Here is a 13,059-nt window from a genome sequence, read left to right as displayed (position 1 = left end):
TAATCATACGTTTAAGAAAATCGTTTCATTCAGTACAATTTTAAATCAAAACCACATTCTTCAACTATTCAAAAATCAAATCTATGAATTTTTCTTGATGATTTGATTAAATTTTAATTATTGAGAGAAGGGGTATTTAGAACCGGATTAATCCGAATCCGAAAAATCTAGATATCCGATTTTTCGAATAGTGAAACTCAATATTTAGTTCCGATCTAAAAAATGAAGTATCCGGAATATCGATATCCGATAGAATATGGATCGAATCTCGGATATCCGATTTTGAAAATCTTTTTTTGTCTTTTTTTAAATAATTTTAAGTTTTTTTACACATAAATATTTATACTCACTTCACTTTCTTTCTTTAATAAAGCTTATTTTTAAAACTTTTAATACAAACCGTTTTGGAAATATGGTGGATTTCAAAATTTAAATTAATTAACAATAAATTAGGGCAACTTAGTTATAGTTGAGAATTGTACATATTAGTAAATTCAACAACTTAACCAAAAAAAATTTATTAAAAAATACTTATATACTTTAAAAATAAAAATTAAAAAATTAGAAAATTGGATATTCGATTTTGCCAATATTACGATCCGATATTCGGTATCCAGTTTAAAATTTGGGTATCCGTATGATTATTTAGTTTTCAAAAATCGGATAATTTATCAAGTTTTTAGAATTGTATACGAGATAACTCGCATCGGATATTTTTGAACACCCCTAGTTGAGAGGGATAAATGTACGGTTAAATAATTGAAGAATGTGGTTTTTGATTTAAAATTACACTGAATGTGCATAAGGGAGAAAGAAAACGGTATTCTTAAACTCGTGATTAACTTTCAATTACAAACTTTTTTTAATAAAACTCTAATAGGCTGAACCGTTAGGAGTCATCTCTTAAAAAGACGGTCTCTCAAAGGACATACTAATAGAGTTTGGATAGAATGAAACTAGGCAATTAGATTTTTTTGTTTATAGAATACATGTTCATTGTTGTTAACAGCAATTAATAAAACAGTGTGTTTAACCAACCACAAAGGCTAATTTAATAACTATAAAAAAAAAAGAAAAAAAGAACAAAACCGGCCTTGTTTGTTCGTTGTTACTAACAATTAAAAAAACCTAACTTAACAATGTAAACATTTATTCACTTTTATTAACAACGAAGAGGCACCTAATTTGCACAAGTCTTATTTATTTGCTATTAGTAACAAAAAGCAAATGTAACAGACTTTTTTTACTTTTTCTATGCTAAGATTATTTGTTCACTGTTAGTAACAACGAACAAAATTCAAATCTAAAACGCTTATTTTCAAATCTGAAACGCTTATTTTGAGAAATAAGATTCCCAAAACTTATTTTGGAATCTTTTTTATAAAAAAAAGTTCATTTTTTCAATTTTTCCAAAAAAAGACATCTCTCATTTGGCACAATTTGATCATAAACATCAAACCCAAAGCAGAGACTGTGAATGAGAAGAAAACTTCATTGTTAAACCTCTAGACTCCATCCTTCAGCTTTCAGATAGATCTGCCCCTAGAGCCAAATACAGTCCGTAACATTGCTTTTAAAAGGCAACGCAATAACATGGTCAATAAATAACAGTCCGCACAATCACTGGACTAATCATACAACATTGAACGCGCAAAGACATTCTTATTCAACTATAAAGCATGACAAAAGTCCAAACAGTCACCAGCCATAAAAGTAAGAATTATAACATCAACCTGACCAGTTGATTGTCTCTAACAAAGCGGTTGAGCAATAGACAACAGCCCATCAAATAATACATAACGGATCATCACTTTGAAAAGTCTAGAGCTTCAATAAATTTTCAAGAATTTCTTCAACTGAATCGCCGAACATCAACTTTAAGCACCCATGACTGATCCAGAGTTCCTTTTGCATTCATTCAACATATCCAGGTAGAACTGACATTTGCTAATATCGCTTCCATAGTTGTTCAAGCACTGTATTAAGATAAAGACCAACAATGAGAACCATAAGCAATTAAAATTCATTTGTCAAGCGTTCCTATCAAGACATTTTTTAGGGGTGAGTAGGCATGGGAGAAAGAGCCATCATAAGTCTTTCCCTTATTTTCCATGACTTTCACCAAAAGCCAAATCATGTAATGGGTGAAATCCATACTTACTATTTGAAGATTCAAATTTCAATCATTTCTAAAAGACTACAGACATCACATACAGTTTCCACAAATTTCTGTCACAAGTCACAATACTTGATCATAATTCCAAAGAACAGAAAAGTAACATACATCTTGGAAGGCCCTTGAGTGGATTCCACAAGAATCACCAACACTGCTGCTAGTGGGAGCTGGTTGAGAAGCAGCAGCCTCAGTAACAACGGTCTCATGTTGGATTGTACGAGGACCCATAACAGCATCCACTGCCCTGTGTGCAACAGCACTTCCAGTTCCAAAAGCCATACCTATAGAAACAATTACAAAAACAATGTAAGCAACACAATAAGCATTTGAAAATTTTCATTTGACATCATGAAACCTTACATACCTTGAGCTATAGTGGAACCAATACCGCCAAGGACAGATCCACCACTTGAAGCTTGAACTGGAGCAGGTGGAGGAGCATGGTGAACTGTAAACAGAGCATAAAAAATGTGAATAGAACATAAATTTGAGTAAACAGGAGGATTTAGGCGTAAGGGACTGAATAGCAAAGCGCCAAAGCCTGAAGAGACATAACACCAACCCTACCTAACAATGACCAACGATACTGCAGCAAAATGAGTCATAAACTAATCTTCACGTACTTGAGGCAACAAGACATCAACACATAATCATACTAACATGAAAGATTATTGCATACCTGGCTGAGGAGGGTTACGAGCAGCTGGACGAGGAGCAGGACGAGGAGCAGATCTTCCTGATTATCAAATAAAACCAACTCACACGCATTAATAGCTGATAAATTTGATTAGGTTCAAGACACACACCCTCGTTGCTAAGACTAAACAAAATCATACATAAATATAAATACTCTCACTGCAGCAAAGATATTACAAACAATGCTATCTGACAAGTTTGCACATCCAAAACTAGGATGCAAATTCATAATGAGATAAAACTAGATCCCACACTTGTAAATTTCGTAAGTAGCCCAATCACATCGGTAACAAACAGCAAATTCAATCAATCATTTATATTTTGCAAGCTTTTGTAAGTTCAACAAAAAACATATCAACGTGCGGATTCATCGCTCATAAAGATTATACTTTATATCTAATACTAATTTATAACTAAAAAAATCAAGTTCAATAATCGTAAACATATATTCTCCTCCATCCACTTGTATCTATTGTAATATGCTTATGCAAATTTCAATACTCCATGTCATTATCATTCTTCACTATTTCTATCAAGGTCATTTCCGACCTATCTATCTCTTCCACTTCCACTTCACAGCTTCTTAAAGATCTAACCTTTCACGTTCTTAATTAGTGCATTTTTCAATATTCTTGATCTAACCAGGGTAAACAGTTGTATCTAATGTTGTCTTCCACATCCGAGACTCTAAGACCCTTTATTCATATATATGTATAATCTTTAACCTATGTTAAGGTGTCAATATTGTAGAATGTCTCTGTTAATGAACATCAACATCTTGTTTTGATTAATCAACATCAACTATACTTGCAACAAATAAAGTGCATATTCAAATGGTACAACCACATACTTTTTCAATTTTTTATATTTGACTTTTTTTATTTATTGATATCGATGAGTGTTATATTGAAGTTATAGATAATTAAATATTAGGTTGTATCAAATTATATTTATTTGCTATGATTTTATTGCATAATTTTAATTTAATTCAATAAACTCTTATAACAGTGATCGAATAAATCAATTATTTAATGTAAATTGATACTTATTTTTCGAGTGCATTTTTTAAATTTAGTATATAGCTTTTTGAAACATGTAATGCAATTGATATTTTCAAATAGAAAATAATATAGAGGATTATCCTGTCTACATTCTCATTTAAATAGTATCCTTCGTTTTAAGTTCACTACGCTTAGTTAGAGAAATAATTTCTGAAGGAAAAATCTAACTAAAAAAAGCAAAGAATAGTATATTCTAATGGTACATGTGAAAAATTTTCTTGATTTGCTAACGATATTTAACACTATGATTTGCCATCTAAGTGGGTTTACATTAGGGATTGACCTTAAGCCTGTTCCTATTCATTATAATACTAGTGAGTTGCCAAAATGTATTTTTGAAAGTATTTTGTGGTCCATATTGTTTGCTAATGATAGTATGCTCGTAGCGAAAACAAGGGATGAAATCAATGCAAGGCTTGAAGATTGGAGGGTAACCCACTAACCCTAGAAGGAAAATGGTTGCAAATAAGTCGTTGTAAAATAGATTACTTACGATGCAATTTAAGTGGAGAAGTGCACGTGGGAAAACCTTAAGTTAGTTTTGGAGAAGATGTTGCACAAACGAACAAATACAAATATTTCAAATTAGTAATCCAGAGTAATCAGGAGATTGATGAAGATGTAATGCATCGAACTCAAGTTGAATGACTCATGTGGAGGGCAACAGCCAGGGTGTTAGGTGCTATGTGATTACGGATTTCAAATAGATTAAATGGTAAATTTATCAAGTCACACTTTAACCTCTTGTTGTATAAGACGTAATGTTGGCAAGTTAAAAAGATATATGATCATAAGATGAAAATAGTAGAAATGTGAATATTAAAGTGGATCTGTGAACACACCATGGGGGATAAGATCATGAACTAGGTTTTGAGAGAAAGACTAGGAGTTGCACCCATCTCTCCAAAGATATGTGCATGTGAAATGGAAAACTTGTGAGAAGGGTGGAGAACATTACAATTAATAGCAAGAGAAGTTGATGTAAGGCTAATGAAAGACGATAGAAGTAAAACAAGTTGCACCTCTCCAAGGAACTAACTAGGATAAAACCAGTTGGAGATACCAAAATCCTATCCTAGACCCTTTAAGATTGTTTTATATTTCTTTGCTTTCTAATCTTATCTTGTCTCGTCAAGTTATTTGTCTTGCAGTATCTTACTTTTCTTTTGAGGACTTTTTTGTCGCATCTTTCTTTATAAGTATGGTTTGTACCTTTCATCCCTCCCTAGACCCTTAGGCTTTAATTATAGTTTGTATTAATAGAGCATACCAGATATGATGATGCTGATGATGACTTTTAGGATACGTTCACTCATCAGCTTTCATTTTGTGATTATATGTCCATATTTCGAATGCAATAAGCTTAAAGTATGGACATATTTTACACTATACTTTTAGGATATGTTCACTCATTCATCTCGTCATGCACATCTGAGCTACCTCAATGATCTTTTCTAATAACCTAATGATTTAACCCAAAAAGTAGCATTGCTCTAAAATCGTAATTTTGTGTCAAAACAAAACTAAACCAAGATAAAAGCTCTCACTCGAAGGAAAGACATTCGTATTTAATTTTACTACTATCTTCATGCCAAACTTTTGATACTATGGTTTAACTTCAACTCAGTTTAAACCCTTTTAATTCTAATGTCTACCCACACATCTCGAGCTTATCTTTAGCCACATCTCTAGATTAATCTGACTCATGATTATCAATACACATGCACTACAGAAATTTTACCAGCACAATGCCATCTTATCTAAGGCCATCGTGAACAAGAAACGACTCAAAATATAACCTTAGTGAATGCAGACCACTTTGATAAGAAAATCTTCATTTGCTACTCCCATGTCTTATCATTAGTATGTACTTCACAATATAACATAATTCGCAAGCTAATTTGCTATTTGATTCACGATTCGCTCATGAATAGCCCAAAATCGACCATAATTTGCTTTTTTGATTCACGATTCAAAAGGAGAGTAGCAAACCATGTGACAATGGTACTTCACCATAAATATGTTGAACACTTGAACAACACTAACTGTTTACATACTTACGTAACTTATCTGAATAGATTGTCCTGGCGAGTTCCTATATAGGAAAAAGATCTATTCTCATTGTTAGTGTATCAAACTCAAATTGAGTATGCAAGGAAGCTGAAGTCCATATGTAGAGCTCAAATGCATAGGACAAAGCTAAACCAGCGCGATTTGGAGATGGGTTTTTTTAGTAGGATCAAGTTACAACGGCAGCTTCAACAAAGTTGCAATGAGGGTGCCAGCTATGACTTGACACAAGGTCTGGGAGAAAGATTTCAAAACGGCAATTGCACTCAGGAGCGTAGACAAAGGTATGGGAAAAAAAGAAAATGTTTCATATCCATGACAAAATGTGGTTTTCAAAATGTTCATGGCAATTTTACATATGTTTCTCGTTCCATACAAATTGTTATGCCTAACTCACCTTGCCTCCAAGGTATAAAGAATGCTAATCCTACATTTCATGTCGAGACTTTAGCTTACACCAATCTGTTTCTTTAATTTCTTTTCCCATAACCTAAAATGTTTGCTCAATTGACACCAAATTCAGAAGATGTGATGTGCTACTTTTAGACGATGACATAGCAACTCTTGCATACTTAACACTATATGTGATTCTAGGAGATGAACTGTAAACCCTTTGCTCATCTGACACCAAATTCAAGCAATATAGCGCGACGGTCATGGGTGACCTAAAAACTCTTTCATACTTATTATTACAACAAAGTTTAAGAAGTGCAGCACGAAGCTAAACAGAAGCTAAATCGAAAACGCTACGACATTAATTTAGTTCGCATGATATAAGATGCAAGAGTGTTTTAGCTGAATGTCACGAAACTAGCACAACCCTCCTTCCTCACGTGAATTTAAATTTAGAACCATCATTAAATGCAAGAGCAGTCAGAAACAGAGTTCTTTCATCAAATTAAATCCTTCAAACAAAATTAATTCTAATGTTATTTAGGTCAACCAAAAAATTTCGAACTCCGATTTCTTTTATATCAAAATGTAATTATTAGACTAGATTATGAATCGATGAGATCCGTATGATAGCTTAACCCATAAACTGAATCAGTTTGGCAAGTGGAAAAAACCAAAATAAATTCCAATAGAAGAATGACAAATGGGGAAAACCAAAAAAGCCCTAAAAACCACCAATTAATTATTGGAAATCCTATGATACAGTGAGGCATAGTAAGAATAAATCCTGAAAGATAAAAAGTAATACCTGAGCTTCGGCGAGGCATGATTTCTTTTAGGATGAAGAAGATGATTCTAGAGAACAGAGAAGTAATGAGTCGCCAATTTCAATTTTTGGGGAGATATTAATAGAGAGAACCGCACGATTTTGGCCATTAAATACTCCCTCCTATTCATGTTCCATTTCCCGGTCACCTTAATTGTCCCATTTCTATTTTTGGTATGGGTTTTTGACTTTTATACCCTTAGTAGCTTTATCCTATTTTTAATTATACCATCCATTATCTATACTAATTTTTCTCCCTTACATTAAAAACCCATAATACCACTATTTTTCCTACCCTTAGAGTCTCACTTTTGACTCTTCTTAAAATCCGTGAAAAATTAAATGAGACTCTTAAGGTGAATAAGAGGGAGTATTATTGATGACAACGGTGTGGTTAGACATTTCAACTCTAATTCTTAAGTTGATTTGTGCTAAGCTGGTTGTTGAATCACATCAAGTATTCTTCTACCTGCACTATTTAGAATATTCATTTGAATTTTTGATAATATTGAAATTTTTATCGATTTTTCTTTTTTTTAAAAAAAATATTTGAACAATTTGGTGCAATTTCAAAATAATATTTGAGATAATTATCTATATCTATATTTGAAGAGGATGATGAAAAAAAGGCTTTATAAAATTATCATCTTGATTGATTGATGATGTTAGCTATTACGGGATAAAATCTTGTGGAACATATTGAGACGCTATACTTAGACATATATAGTTGTATAGAAGTCATAATGATCTACTAAGAGCTTTCTACATGTTCCAACATAATTATCCACATCACTTTGTGGATTACCTACGCATTAATAGTAATAGCCTGTCAGATTGGTTTGATATTCTGTCTTAAAACTTGAATCTAAAATTGCTACATATTCATAGATAAAACGAAAATCTGTAAAATAAGTTATCCATTTATCCATCATATTCTTGAGTATTGCTCTTAAAAATTCATTAGTGTCACCATTATTGTGGTAAAACAAATGGTAACGAAAAATAAGGCATTCACCTCCGACTAGGCCTGTGCATTGGGCCAGGACCTATTGGAGACCTTAATCCAATCCTTGATTATGAGGGTCTTAAAAGGTTTGACTAAATAAGAGTTCTATTGAAATAAAAGAATATGGGCCGGATAAGAGTTTTAATAAAATGAAATAATTTGACCTTTATTATTTTTGCACTCCAACATCTGAATATTTGCCCTAGAAAATACAATTAGAATTTCTAAGAAATCATCTTCTTCAAGCCCTAGAAAATTTGGCCCAAACCACATTTCTAATTTTTGATTCATCAACTCCTTAGTTTTACGGTCAATCTCCAGTAAATGGAGCTGCAAGATGCTTGTAATGCTTCAGGAGTGTCTGTTTTAGGCGAATGACAACCCATTCAACGAATGGCATATGAATCGGTCAAACGCCACTCTCATTCGGCAAATGACTACGGTTCTAGTCGCAGAATGATTTCTTCGCAAGCTATAATCGAAGGGCTATTTTAGGGCATTCAACCCCGTTTGTTCTTTGGCAATAAATACCCCATTTTTCTGTATAAACCCCTACACCTATTGTCACCCAAAACATTAGGACATCAAACCCTTTATTTGCTTTCATTTTAGTTTATGTACTAGTGTAGATTTAAGCTTTCTTTACATTCAAGCTCTTTACTTTAAATCTTTTTTTCAAACATTGTATTTGTATTCAAGCTTTCTTTCATTCAAGAACTTTCATTTATGTAAGTTTTGTTACTCTATTGCTTTCAAGTTCATTTATTTCTTTTATTTATTGTTTTCAATGCTTTATTGTTCTTCAATATTGTTATTGGTTTTTTTATTGCTTCATTTCTTCTTTCTTGTTGATTACATTAGAGCTATTCATGTTTTCATTTAAAGCTTTGTTTATTGCTTTTCCCTAGTTAGTTCGAGTATAGGCGATTAGTTTCTTAAGGGTTTTGATTAGTGAAGCCCTAGGTATGGTCTTGTTCTTCATTATATAGATTTGGATTTGAGGTTGATGATGCTTGTTGTCGACACTCAATACGAATCTTGTCCTGCCACTCCTCGGGAGACATAGGCGATTATAGGTCGTTCGTGTGACTTGTGGGTCACCAACTTCCTCTTGTTATCTTGAGTGTCATGATGGGTCATTATTTGATCTCCCTTGACCTAGCTTATCTTTGTTTTGTCCAAATCCACCTTCTTAGGGTGGACCTAATCTATCCCCGCTTGTCTTTTGTTGATTAATATCGTTTTCTTTCTTGCTTATTTCTTATTGTTTTGTTAATTTAGTTTAAATAACCAACATTCCATATAACATTCCTACATGAAGTTTAGAGTCTAGCTTCCCGTGTCCTTGTGGTTTGATCCCCTACTCCCACTATGCTATGTGTAGTGTTTAGGGTGTTATAAATATTGTTTGATTCAGGTCTATCATTGACGACGAAAATCTATTTATCAAAATGACGCCATTGCTGAGGATAAGGCGTTACGTGTAGACTCTTTTTGTTCATGATGTGGTTTGCATATAACATTTGTTTTTGAATTTTTATTTTTTCTTTATGACTGGATATTCCTTGCATCAAGACGATCATGTGTTGTTTTAGAGGTTCTTTGTGAGATATTGGGATTCTCTTCCTTATGGACATGGAATTGAAAAGTGAAAAATTTGCCTTAATCTATATAAGGGTTTGAATTATGAGACTAAGGAATTCGTTAAAGACGTTCACTTCAATGCATTCCTTGACCAAAGCTCGATGCTATTCTTTAACTTTTTTCGATGGTTGGCCAAGGATACCTTTAAGAAAAAATTTCCCGGTTTCCTTCCTCTAGACATCCTGCTAGCCCATCCTTTCACCAAAATGCATACAGTGATACAACAATAGGAGATAAGGTGGAGACGACGAGGAGTGTTATGCAATGGAATAGAGCCTTTGAGGAGAGCTTAGGTGCCCATGACCTCGTTATGCCCTTGGCATTAGATTATGACCTAGCACCCCCTAGCCCTAATGATTACTCTCTTCCACCTCTTGATGATCGAACCGTGAATGAGTCTTGTGATGACGTATAATCCTTGCATGAGTGTCCCATAACTATACCTTCGCATAGGGATGGCCACGGAGCGGGTTACTCGGAACCGAACCGGTCCCGAACCGCTTGGAACCGAAACCGTTCACGACAAGTTCCGAACCGGCCCGAACCGCGGAACCGTGAAACCGCCGGAAAAAAACTGCTTGAACCGGACCTAAGAACCGCAGGCCTAAATCGGAACCGGTCCGGGTGAACCGGTCTAACGGTTCCGTGGAACCGGAATCGGAACCGGTCTAGGTGAACCGGCCCAGCGGTTCCATGGAACCGGAACCGGGACCGGTCCGGGTTAATCGGCCCAGCGGTTCCATGGAACCGGACCGGGAAACTAGCCGTTGCAAATTTTCCTATAAATACCCATTACTTTCAATCATTTTTATTCACAACTCATCTCTTCTCCTACTCTCTCTACTTAATTACTTAATTACGCAATTATTCTCTTAATTACATAATTAGTCTTTTAATTATTTCTTAATTTAGTTAATTACATAATTAGTCTATTAATTAATTAATTATTTATTTATTTTTTAATTCTATTATTATTTCAATATTATCATGTCTTCTTTTTTGAAAAAAGCCTCTAAAAAGTTACTAAAGTGGCAAAATCATTGGGAGGTTCTAGCTCCAAAAGAAAGGCCACTTCAACTCCGTCTATATCAACAACAACTTCGATTAGTAAGTATAATTATGAACCAAATTATCCAGAAGGGTACGACCAGGAATTACACAATTATGCAGAAGAAGTGGAAAGAGAAATACAAATTGATGAAGACGAAGAAGAACAAGAAGAGGAACCAACGACCCCTACTGGGATACATAGATCTCGACAGTCATCAACAAGATCACATGAAGAACAACAACAACAACAACAACAACAACAACAACAACAAAGACAAGCTCGTGGCAAACAAGTCAATTTCCAAAGTATCGGTTAGTTTTACAATTTTATTCTTCAAATTGATTAAATTTTGAATTATTATTTATTTATATATTGTGGTATTTGAGTATGTCTTTATATTTAAATTTAGATGAAGATGAACCAGTAAGACAACCTTTTCCGGCAATGCCACCTCCTAGTGGTAGAGCTGTTTCACATGTATGGTCGTATTTTACAAAAGAACCAACCGACAATCCAGATGTTTTCTTATGCACCTGTCAAATTTGTGAAAGTCAAGGAGTAAAGCCTTTAGTTTCATACAATTTCGCCAGAAGTAAATACTTTTTCAGTTTTTTATACATACATTATATATTTGTATTTCATAAAAATTTATTTATTGTGTTTTGTGAATACGTGTTAGGTGGTGGTACGGGATCTTTTAACAAAAATTTGGCAAAGAAGTATGGAATCACAAAAGAAACTCATGCAGCAAGCGGCAGCGGGACCCCAAGTGGAAGCCGACAGTGGGACATTCCCAGCATAGGTATGCCTTTTAAATATAATCGTAATGATATGATTGATGAATTTTCTAAGTACGTAATTTGCGATAAATTGCCATTTAACCATGGTGAAAGTAGGACATACGAGCGTTACACTAGAAAAACTTTGCAACCACAATATAGAGCAATCCCTAGGAGTACTCTTAAACGACGCAGAATTAAATTATATGAAACAATGCGCTATGAATTAGTAGAAATGTTTAAATCTTTTAATGGTAGGGTTAACATAACAACTGATATTTGGTCTGCTCCCCCACATTTAGAATCTTATATGTGTGTAACAGCACATTGGATAGATCAAAATTGGATTATTCAAAAAAGAATAACTGCTTTTTGAGGCAATGCTCGAAAGACATACGTTTGAAAACATAAAATACTGATTAGTAGAGATATGAATCGAATGGAACTTATTAGATAAGATATTTTGTTGTTCAACTGATAATGCAACCGCTAACATTAAATGTATGGAACTTTTGTATAACGAACTTGCATTTAGTTTTATCCTTGGGGGTAGATTAATACACATACGTTGTTGTGCTCATATAGTAAACTTATCTTGCCAAGCAGGTATAAAACAATTAAGTGATTTATTAGATCCAATTAGAGACATAGTGAAGTGGCTTAGAATTGAACAGATAAAGAGACGATATAAGCAATTATGTGACCATTATCAACTAAAAAAAGTGTATTGGTCATTAGATACTCCTACACGTTGGGGCTCAACCAACGATTTATTAATAAAAGCGATTGCTTATCGTCCAGTTATAACACAACTTTATAGTGAGTGTACAGATAGCTATATAACTGATGACACATGGGAACTAGCTATAGGTGTACATAAAATATTAGAAGCGTATGACCACGCAACTAAGATTTTTTCATATGTTTACGAACCAAACGTCCACTTAGTAATAAGTGAGTGTATTAATATTTTTTATCATCTTCTTAAACATACGCATGATGATACTAACCCATATTTAAAGCCGATTCTTGCAGATATGATGGATAAGTGGAAGACATATTTTACCGATTTTTCTTTTATTTATAGAAGATTAACCATTTTAGACCCATGTTTTAAGACAGAAGTCCTTATTAAAGTAATTGGATTTTACTACCAATCATTAGATCGCCTGCCTAGTGATGTACATAATTATGTTGGAACTTGTAAAAAGCTTTTAGCAGAACTTTATGATTACTATGCTAGTGTATATAACCCAAAACGCGATACGTCTAGGCGTTCTAGCGTCTCGGCACATCCCTCTTATTATAATTCCGTAAAAGCTAATATAATGAGCCAAGATGGTAGTTTTGTAGGATC

The 13,059-nt window shown here is 33.8% G+C and overlaps 1 protein-coding gene across 1 annotated transcript; it reads right to left on the bottom strand.

Moving 5' to 3' along the window:
* Positions 1-1,642: 1,642 nt before the first annotated feature.
* Positions 1,643-7,331, bottom strand: LOC130809263 (uncharacterized). The gene is made up of 5 exons (XM_057674965.1): positions 7,205-7,331; positions 2,856-2,912; positions 2,541-2,624; positions 2,285-2,457; positions 1,643-1,976 (listed from the first exon to the last, which is right to left on the bottom strand). Exons 1-5 carry the CDS (start codon positions 7,221-7,223, stop codon positions 1,878-1,880), a joined length of 432 nt encoding a protein of 143 aa, XP_057530948.1. The 5' UTR covers positions 7,224-7,331; the 3' UTR covers positions 1,643-1,877.
* Positions 7,332-13,059: the final 5,728 nt, after the last annotated feature.

The sequence above is a fragment of the Amaranthus tricolor genome, chromosome 3 (assembly GCF_026212465.1).
Source record: "Amaranthus tricolor cultivar Red isolate AtriRed21 chromosome 3, ASM2621246v1, whole genome shotgun sequence".
Lineage (NCBI taxonomy): Eukaryota > Viridiplantae > Streptophyta > Magnoliopsida > Caryophyllales > Amaranthaceae > Amaranthus > Amaranthus tricolor.
Note: the sequence above shows the minus strand (reverse complement) of the source record. Positions and strands in the feature narration are given on the sequence as shown.